This window comes from Chamaea fasciata, unplaced genomic scaffold, assembly GCF_029207755.1.
Source record: "Chamaea fasciata isolate MVZ Bird 193981 ecotype frontalis unplaced genomic scaffold, bChaFas1.0.hap1 SCAF_67, whole genome shotgun sequence".
Lineage (NCBI taxonomy): Eukaryota > Metazoa > Chordata > Aves > Passeriformes > Sylviidae > Chamaea > Chamaea fasciata.
The window spans coordinates 369,695-379,848 of record NW_027094152.1 but is presented as its reverse complement, the minus strand read 5'-3'; the positions used below and the strand labels follow the sequence as shown (position 1 = coordinate 379,848).

Below are 10,154 nucleotides of genomic sequence, written 5' to 3'. Positions count from 1 at the left end.
TTGGCAGCGGAGAGAGCTGCGTGCCTTGGCAAGGGCCCGGGACATCGGTGTGCAGGGGGCAGGACGGGCTCCCGGCGGGGTCGGGGACACGGGGAGCACTGGGCTGGGAAGGGCAGCCAAAGAGACGTGCGGCCAGCCGGGACAAACCTTTGGCACGGTGGGCTCTGTGCCAGCACCTGTGGGAGTCTGGATGTCCCGTGCAGCCCAGGAGGAGCCACCTGGAAAGGTGGATTTGGGATAGGGAGCAGCCTGGATGTCCCGTGCAGCCCAGGAGGAGCCACCTGGAAAGGTGGATTTGGGATAGGGAGGCGGAGGAAGGGTCTGGGCTCGCTGGGGGATGCTGAAGAGGCAGAGCTCCCTCGGGTCCCCCCACCCAGCAGGGTGTTCCCAGCACCAGCACCGCTCTGGATGGGCTCCTTCCCTTGTTTTGGGAGGAGAGGGGTTAAGTCAAAGCATCCGAGCTAAGCCCTGGCAGGAGGAGGCTAAAACCTCCCGGAGAACAAAGCTCACAAAGTGGTGGTAAGCTGGTAAAACCTGTGGGAACGTGGGAGCCTTCAGGGGGAGCGGGGTCCCGGATGGGGAGCGGGGTCCTGCGGGTTCCCCGGCAGCCCCTTGGCATGGAAATCCTGGCCCCAGGTTATTTTTGGAACAATTGCTTGGCCAGGCTTCAAAAACGTCCTGGTTTTTGGAAGAGACTGTAGCCTGTGAGCCGTCAGCACAGGCCAGGCACTGCGGGATATCCAGGGCTGGGTCAGGAGCACCAGGAGCCCCTGGGAAGGGGAGCCAGGGGGATCAGGAGGTGCACCTGGAGCCCCACACTGGGATCGGGATGGCTGCTGCACTGACGGAGGCAGCAGACTTTTATTTCTCTCCTTGCACATCCCAAATTTGCCATCCACCTTTGAGGGAAGCTTTTCCAGGGAGGTGGCCTGAGCTCCAGGCTCTTGGGGGAGCTCCCAGGGTGGACGTGCAGGTCGTGCCTGGCGTTCCCCCCCTTCTCCCTGAGCCCCTTCCTTTGCACCCCGGGGCTCTGCCACCCCTCTTTTATCAATTCCCGGCACACATGAAAGGGGCAGAGAGGGCAAGGATTGATTCTGGGCAAACACTATAAAGGCACCTCCAGTTAGAGCAGGGAAGCACTCGGTTCATGGTAATCATCCTGGTTAAATTATAACCTCAGGAACAGGCCACCTCTGTCCCCGGGGCTCCCGTGTTCCTCCGAGCGCTGGCATTGAAGTCCTGGAGGTGTTTGTGTCACCGAGGGGACCCACGCGTGGCCGAGGGCCGGAACGTGACTCCTCACCCCCCCGGAGAGCTGGATTTGGGGCTGGCACAGCTGGATTTCGGTGCAGCCCTGCCTGCTTCCCGACCATCCTGCTCTTCCCAGGGTCCCCGAGGTGCTGCGGAGCTGGAGAGCCCCCGGGAGCCGTGTCCTGGCAGCCCCCCACGGTGAGTGAGGGTGGACAATGAGGAGGAGGAGGAGGGGGTGGTCTTGCATGGAAAGATTGTGGAAAAATACTGAGTCCTCCTCAGGATCTGGGTGCTCCCAGCGCTGTTCCCCCGTTTCCCTGCGGATAAATCCATCGGCGGGGTGGAGGAGCCGCAGTTGGAGCGCTGGGAATGCCAAACCCAACGGCAGCGTGGTTTCTCTCCCAGCATCCCAGAGGCACCATGATCCCCAGCGCGGGCCCCCGGAGCTGCTGCCTGCTCCTGCTGCTCTGCCTCCTCCCCTGCCCGCGGGTCCGGGCGGGCAGGGACAGCACCGGCGTGTCTGCAGCCTCCTTCCTGCAGGATCTGCTGCAGCGCTACGGGGAGAGCCAGACCTTGAGCCTGAAGCAGCTCAAAGCCCTGCTGAACCGCCTGGATGTGGGAGTGGGGCACGCCAACGTCTCCCAAACACCTCAGCAGCGCCTGAACCTCTCCCGGGTAAGGAGGGGACCCCCCAAAACCTCCCTGTGGATCCCCAAAATCTCCCTGCGGAGCTGTGGGAATCTCAAGGCACCTTTCTGTCCCTTCCCTCCCCCCACAGTGCTTCAGCTCCGTGGAGCTTTTTGCCATCCACAACCTGAGCGAGGGCTCCCCTGTGGGGCACAGCGAGTTCAAGGAGTTCTGCCCCACCATCCTGCAGCAGCTGGAGTCGGGGGCGTGCGCCTCCGAGAACCTGGAAAATGAGGAGAACGAGCAGACAGAGGAGAGCAGGCCCAGCTCAGCTGAAGGTAATTGGGGTGCTGGGGGGGGCCCACGGGCACTGCCTGGGCCTGGGCACGGAGCCTGGGGACATGAGGAACAGCCAGTTCCCACTCCTGGGAATTCCCTGGGAATCCTGACCGAGTATTCCTCGCCGTGGATCGTGCCGTGGTGTGGTTTTGCCAGGATAAGCTCTGTGCCTCCGGGATGGCTGGATGAGGAGGGGACTCTGCTGGGAGTTCCTGTGGGTGGGAGGGGGTGACCTGGCCCCTGGAGGGACCCGCTGGCCTCCAGCCGCCGGCAGATGCTCACCCAGCTCCCGCCTATCCCGGTCCCAGCGATTCCCAAGGTCATGGATCAGCTGCCCTGAGCACAGCTTGGTTTCTCCCACGCTGGGGCCAGCTCGGGAAAACCTTTTCCAAGGAACCTGGTGGCTCCATTCCCACCTTCCCTGCAGCAAACACGACGGTTTTGTCACAGCTGGAGCATCCGGAGCGCGGGGAGCAGCCCTGGAGCCAGCCTTCCCCACCTGCCCGAGGCCGGGCTCTCCGAGAGCCTCGGTAATGTCTGGCCCTCGTTTCTTCTCGTTCCGCAGTGTGGGGCTTTGGTTTTCTCAGTGTGTCCATGATTAACGTGGCCTCCCTGCTCGGGATCCTCATCGTTCCGTGCTCCCAGAAGGCCTTTTTCAGCCGGGTGCTCCTGTTTTTCATCGCGCTCTCCATCGGCACGCTGCTCTCTAACGCGCTCTTCCAGCTCATCCCAGAGGTGCGGTAGAACGTCCCTGCCTCTCCTCCCGTCTCCAGGGGCAGCTCCCCTGGGCGCCCTCTCTGCCTCCACCCCGCCGAATCGATCCGACCCCTCGTCACCCGAGGCTCAGGGCTTGGCTCAAGGGGCTCCGCAGGGCTTTTCTGACCTCTCTGAGCACCAGGAAACCCTCAGTGTCCTCTGTCCCCGCCATGTCTGAGGAGTGGGAATGTGCTGGGAGAACGCATGTGAATGTGTGCCAGAATGCGTTTGCTCCTGCTCTGTGCATCCAGGAGTTTATCCCTTGGAGGGATGGGCTCAGCCACGCTTGTGGCAGCGCTACTGGCATGATCCGGAGGGAAAAGAATGTGAAATATCCATGAAAATATTATCAAATATCCATAGAAAAGCATGGAGAACAGCCCGGAGAAGCACTGGCTTCCTCTGGAGTCAGCCAACTTTTACAAATCCTTTTGTTGCCTTTTTTTTTTTCCCCCCCTACCTGGTTTCCCAGCCCGATGTTCCCACAAGGGTTCTGGCTTCCACGAGGTTTCCTGGTGCTCCGACGGGACCGACAGAAATGTCGCACATTAATTGTGTTGTAATTGCGCCGTTCTGGAGCTGAATAAATCCACCTGGATTGGAAACCTTTGGAACGTGCTCCAGGTGCATCCTCAGAGGATGAGCCAGATTTGGCACAGTCCAGCCTTAAAATTCCAGCGGGTTTTTTTTTCCAAACCCTGGCGTTGCCTGTTTTGCTGCCAGGCAGCGAACGCCTCATCCGTGCTGGCGGTGGGATGTTTTTCCGAGGTTCCTTTTCAGCTCCAGAACTGCAACTTTTATTTGAAACTGAGTGCCTCTAATTCCTGATCTGCCGGGAATTGAAATGCCGGAGTTACGCTCCAGCCCTGCTGGCACCTGGAACATCCCAGCAGGGACCGGCTGCAGGGCAGGGATGGAGCGTACGAGGTTGCTCGGGGGACCCGGGCGCTCTGTGGCTTGGGAATGACCCACGGAGCAGAGCCAGGGGCTGGCTGGGACACGCAGCCTGGCTGCCCAAACTCAACTGAGATTCCCAAACTTTTCCCAAAGCCGCTCAGCGCCGGGTTCACCCTTTGGGAGGTGGCGCCAGATGAACAGCAATCACTAATGAATGTCCCTCTTCTCTCCCTCCCTCCCTCCTCTCTCTGCCCTGTCGGTGTGGATTCCTTCCCTGCCCGTCCCCACGTTGATCTCGTCCCTTCCTGTCTCCCGGGGTGGGTTTGGCTCTGCCAGTCTGGGGTTACGGTTTCCTCTGCGTCTCCGTCATCTCCCTGTGCTCGCTGGTGGGAGCCAGCGTGGTGCCCTTCATGAAGAAGACCTTTTACAAGCGGCTGCTCCTCTACTTCATAGCTCTGGCGATTGGAACTCTCTACTCCAACGCCCTCTTCCAGCTCATTCCCGAGGTAGGGAGAGGACTGGTGGGTCTGGCTGGGCTTTTCTCTCTCTCTCTCTCTCTGGGGCTGTTTCTCTGGGTGCTCGCTGGCTGCAGAAGGGGAAGGCAGCATCGGAGGGGAGCCCAGAGTGAGGTATGGAGGGCTGGAAGCCCCTCGGAGCTGGAGTTTGGAAGGGAATTGCCCCAGGGAGATCCCTGGTCTGCTTCAAGCAGAGAATCGTTGTTTTATTGCCTTTTCTGGCTTTTTCTAGCCCTGGAGGCAGGTGCCCCGTGCAGAGCGGAGCCTGGTTTTGGCATCCCTGCCCCAGTGCAGGTGCTGGATCCAACGCCTTGGGGCACAGCCGGCTTGGATGAGGGAATGAGGGGGATTAAAGGTGCACAAAGGTGTTTCCTGAGCTTGTCCCCAAAGCAGCTGCTCTTCAGAGAGAGCTCAGAGCTGTGTCACCCCTCCAGTGTCACCCCCAGGGGCAAAGGCAGATGAAGGACACTGCCAGGGCCTGCTCCTCATCCTCTCCCCTGTCCCCTCCTGCCTGCAGGCGTTTGGATTCAACCCTCAGGAGGATTATTACGTTTCCAAATCCGCTGTGGTGTTCGGGGGCTTCTACCTCTTCTTCTTCACGGAGAAGATCCTGAAGATGCTCCTGAAGCAGAAGGACCAGGTGAGGCAGAGCAGGGGATGGTGGGGTGGGAAAGAGCAGGAATTTCAGGATGGAGGGACGGGAGGGATATCGGGGTGGAGGGATGGGAACCAGCAGGAGTTTTGGGATGGTGGGGTAGGAAAGAGCAGGTATTTCGGGGTGGTGGGGTGGAAAAGAGCAGGAATATCGGGATGGCAGGGTGGGAAAGAGGAGGAATTTCAGGATGACCGACAGCCCTGAATCCTCTGATCCTGCAGCACCACCACGGGCACAGCCACTACGGCCCCGAGGCTCTGCCCTCCAAGAAGGACCGGGAGGAGGGGGTCACGGAGAAACTGCAGAACGGGGACCTGGACCACATGATCCCACACATCACCAACGACCTGGAGTGCAAGCCCCCCTCCGGGGATGAGAAGGCTGTGGTGGGCTCCCTCTCTGTCCAGGTGAGCGCCTCATCCCGTGGGACTGTGGCAAAATCCCACCTGTCAGTTAAAAGCAACTCCGCAGCCCGAATTCTCTGCGTGCGGTGGGAACAAAACTGTAAACTGTGGATTTAACGAACGCGGGGGGGGCGGGGTGGTTTTCCCATCTGGAGGAGGGATCAGTGATCCCCACCTGGGTGCTGAGCCCCGTCTCGGGGTGCCGTGGCAGGACCTGCAGGCCTCCCAGAGCGCGTGCTACTGGCTGAAGGAGGTGAGGTACTCGGACATCGGGACGCTGGCCTGGATGATCACCCTCAGCGACGGCCTCCACAACTTCATCGACGGCCTGGCCATCGGCGCTTCCTTCACCGTCTCCGTCTTCCAGGGCATCAGCACCTCCGTGGCCATCCTCTGCGAGGAGTTCCCACACGAGCTGGGTATGTCACTCCTTGCACCTGCCCCTGGTGCTGCTGGCTCTGGAGTCCCTCCTTTTTCCATCCAGAACGGCGGATTTTGGGGTGGAATAAACAGTGATGATGCTGGGAGTGGTGTGGGGTGGGGGGGGAAGGGAGGGCTGTAAATTGCTCTGAGTAATCGCTGCTCTAAAAATAACGAGGTAATATGATGTCTGAGATTTAAATTTAGATGGAGGCATCTGAAGACAAAAAAAAAAAACCCAAAACCCTCGATACCTCGTTGGTTTGGGAGGGGGGAAGGTGGGTTTGGGTGGGAATGTCTGAATTTGGGGGCAGTGGAGTGGTCAGTGGAAGGGAGGTGGGTTTGGGTGGGAATGTGTGGTTTTAGGGACAGAGCTGTGGTCAGTGAGTGGGAGGCAAGTTTGGGTGTGAATGTCCAAATTTAGGGGCAGTTGAGGGAGGAGTCTGGGTATGAATGTCTGGATTTAGGAGTAGTGGAATGGTCAGTGAAGGAGAGGCAGGTTTGGGTGTGAATGTCTAATTTAGGGGCAGTGCAGGGGGCAGGCGGGTTTGGGTGTGAATGTCTGAATTTAGGAACAGTGGAATGGTCAGTGAAGGAGAGGCCAATTTGGGTGTGAATGTCCTCATTTAGGGGCAGTGTGATGGTCAGTGCCAGCAGCCACAGGGAGCCCACACTTGAGCTGGCACGTGCTGTGATTTTTGGAGTGTCCAGGGGTTGGACTCTGATCCTTGTGCGTCCCTTCCAACTCAGGATATTCCGGGATTTTATGAATTCAAGCCATTGCTGTCCCGATGCTGCTGACAACCCTTCCCTCCTCATCCTCCCATCTTCTTCTCCCCCAGGGGACTTTGTGATCCTGCTGAACGCTGGCATGACCATTCGCCAGGCGCTCTTCTTCAACTTCATCTCCGCCTGCTGCTGCTACGTGGGCCTGGCCTTCGGCATCGTGGCTGGCAGCCACTTCTCTGCCAACTGGATCTTCGCTCTGGCTGGAGGGATGTTCCTGTACATAGCACTGGCTGACATGGTAAATCCTGAGCCCCGAATCCTGAGCCCCCAGGAGTTTTTCCTTGGAAAAGCTCTGCTTGCCCTCAGCCTGCAGGCCCGGTGGGGTTTGCTCTGCCCCCTTGGCACGCGCAGATATCTCTGCTTTGCTTTGCCTGGCTGAAATCCCCGGGATGGGAGGGTGCTGGAGGTTTGGTGAGGAAGGAGGGAGCTGTCACTGAGCCCTGCCATCCCAACTTTTCCCCCCCGCAGTTCCCCGAGATGAACGAGGTGAGCCGGGAGGACGAGCAGAACGGCAGCGCCCTGATCACCTTCGCCATCCAGAACGCGGGGCTGCTCACGGGCTTCACCATCATGGTGCTGCTCACCATGTACTCGGGGCAGATCCAGATAGGGTAGGACCAGCCTCAGCTGCAGCCCTGATCCAGTTTTTCCATGTTTTGGTTTTTTTTTTTGGGGGGGGGAAAGGGTTTTTTTTTTCTTTTTTTTTCTTTCCTTTTCCTGCTGCAAACATACGACGGTACCTGTGCGGGCACTGACGTCACACTACAGGAGAGACATTGCTTTGAAAGCTATTCCATGGATTTTTAATTTTTTTTTCCTGGTTTAAGGCTGAGGGGAGTGGAATTCCCCTTCCCATAGGACTGACCTGACTTTTTTCCAGTGTCATATCCCTCCTCTCCTCGCCTCTCCCAGGAAGGATGGAATGGGGAGACAGGAGCTGCTCCAGCCATGCTGCTCCTCTCATTGTGTTCAGAGCGTTCCCGTGGGACGTGACGCTGTCCTGACCCCTCTGGGGGCGTGTGATGGGGACAGACCCTTCTCAGAGTGTTCCCCAGCAGCCAGCCCTCAGAGCTGTGCTGTCCAAGGATGAGGAGGTTCACAATGTCACCATCATCTCCGACTGCTTTTGCTTCATTTCAGCCCCGACGCTGCCCTGGCAGGAGCGGGGTGAAGAGGGCAGGGGTTTTAAAGCACATTTTGGGTGTCAGTGCTCAGAGCAGAGGACACCAAACTGGGTTGGAGTGACACTTGGGCTGCTGGGAGAAGCCTGCCAGGGTGCCCTGACCCCCCTTCAAGTCCATGCTGCTGGAACTGGGGGCAAATCCCAACTCCTCCTCCGTGAGGGCTGGTGAGAAGGGGATGAGAGCAGAGCCCTGCCTGGCCGCAGGCTCCAGCCCAGGGATCTTTCCTCAGGCTGTGTCCAGGCTCACAGGGACACCTGGGAACATCCACCAGTTTTTAAACAGTGCTGAGGTTCACGGTGGGGTGGGGGGGGGCTGTTCTTAAATGCAAAACTCAGACTGTGAACCTCTTGAGGCTGCGTGTTCCCAGCCTTAGGGAGTAGCCAGAGAAGGGTGTTCCAGGCACTTCCCAGCTCTGCCTCCGGGCTGGCGTTCCCCAGATTCACTAGGTGAATTACTTATTATCATATTGATAAGGTTGCCCACCTTGAGGTTCCCTCGCACCCCTTTTGCCTCCAGACCCCTCATCCTGTACCTGGTGTGAGCTTGTGGCCGTGTGGATTCAGGGGAATCCCTCGTGGTTTGGCGCTGGATTGGGACAGAGGAGATGTGCAAGTGTTTCAGAAGTGTTTGTGAAGTGTCTTCCTTCAGCCCTCACCTGTGTGCAGGTGTGTGGGGTGTGACAGGGTGGTGGCCTGTGGTGGCTCCCACACCTTCCCTCCCCTCCCTGAGGAAAGCAAACTTGAGGCTGTGCCAGGTCTCATTCGTGCCCATCAGAGGGACTTCAGCCCCTGGCACAGGCTCAGCACCCCCGGCAGTGTTATACCCTGGCTGGATCGCTGTAATCCCTGAATTCCCGTAGTTCCCAGCTGGGTGATGTTCTTCCTAAGCTCCCAACGGCTGTCACTGAGCCCGTGGCCTCTGCCACTGCCAGGATCCTCATGGATCATCACCTGCATTCTCGGTGGCTTTTCAGCTCTGGGCATTTTTCCTCTCAGCACCCCCCAGCTCTTGGCTTTGTCCTGCTCCCCAAAACCTAAATGTCAACTTCTGGAGGAGCAGGGAGCCTTTTTGGGATCACCCTTCACCCAAAGGTGCCCCACGGTCCTCGGGTGATCCCCTCAAGGAGAAACAGGCTCCGCTTTGTCCCGTGTGCTGTCTCTTGTGGATTGTCACCATTGAGTCACTTTTCCCTCTGGGACAGAGCAGTGTGGCCTGTGCTGGCTCGGGCGATCCTTCAGCACCTCGCAGGCATTCCCTGTGCTGCTGATTCCAGGACGAAAGCGGCATTGGAAAGACTTTTTTTCCTTGCTTGAGAGAGCCGCAGCCCCGGCTGACTGACTCGATGTGGAAAATCTGAGCCCTTTCACTGGCACAGGTGCCCTCTCCTCTCTCTCTCTCCCAAGGAAGCACTTGGAAAACACCATGTGGCTGGCAGGGCACGGGGCACTGGAGCTGCATCCAGGCTGGAAAAGCCTACCGGGGGGGGGAATCAGGGGGTTTGTCCCCTCTGGACTGTGCCTGGGAAGTGGCAGAGAGCAGGGCTTGGGCAGGATTCGCTGTGGGAATCACCAGTCTGATGTCTTCTTGTTATCCCTATTTCCTGAGAAATATACAACCCAGAGATTTGGGATGTGGTGGGGGTGAGAAACGAGGCTGCCCTGGCACCGAGGAGAGCTGCTGTTCCCGGCTGGGCAGGCTGGCACCTGCCAGTGGGAAAGGGATGGGAACCCACCCAAAATCCAGCTCCTCGTGGATTTCCATCCGTGTCTCCTTCCCCTCATCCTGTCGGAAGCTCGAGTTCCATCTCAGTATTTCAATTATAACTCAGGTGTCGGTAGGAGAGAACGCGCCGGAACAAAGAGCGTTAACTTAAAATGTCACGTGAACTGTAACAGAATATTTGTAAAATTCCATAAATAAAATATATTCTGTAATGAATGATGGGGAGGGCGCTCCGGGCAGTGAAACCCTCCCTGCCGGTGGGGGATGGAGGGGGTGGGAGCGCTGCTGGCTCAGGAATTTTTCCGAGGGGAAGGATCGGAGCTGGGGCTGGGTGATGCAATCCCGGTTTTCCAGCTGGATTTCTGTGGCTGTGCAGTGCGGCGCGGCTGACGGAAGGTGGCACTGAGAACCCCCAGCCTGCCCGCATGGCACGGCCTTTGCGGCTACTAAAACCCTTCCTTAATTTTTTATTATTATTATTATTATTATTATTATTATTATTATTATTATTATTATTATTATTATTATTATTTTAATTTATCTGAAATATATTGCCCAGCCCTGGTTTAGCTGGGAGGTGTGGGATGCTGGATTC

The 10,154-nt window shown here is 58.0% G+C and overlaps 1 protein-coding gene across 2 annotated transcripts; it reads left to right on the top strand.

Moving 5' to 3' along the window:
• LOC136304279 (metal cation symporter ZIP14-like) lies at positions 1-9,775 on the top strand. 2 transcript variants are annotated; one of them, XM_066207901.1, is made up of 10 exons: positions 1-47; positions 1,181-1,449; positions 1,657-1,926; positions 2,030-2,216; positions 4,207-4,376; positions 4,903-5,025; positions 5,262-5,447; positions 5,656-5,863; positions 6,707-6,891; positions 7,122-9,775. In XM_066207901.1, the coding sequence occupies exons 3-10, from the start codon at positions 1,672-1,674 to the stop codon at positions 7,266-7,268; spliced, it is 1,461 nt and encodes a 486-aa protein (XP_066063998.1). In that variant the 5' UTR covers positions 1-47; positions 1,181-1,449; positions 1,657-1,671; the 3' UTR covers positions 7,269-9,775. The 2 variants fall into 2 exon arrangements, with proteins under 2 accessions (XP_066063998.1, XP_066063996.1); XM_066207899.1 differs by lacking the exons at positions 1-47; positions 4,207-4,376 and adding an exon at positions 2,783-2,952 and having other exon boundaries at positions 1,367-1,449.
• Positions 9,776-10,154: the final 379 nt, after the last annotated feature.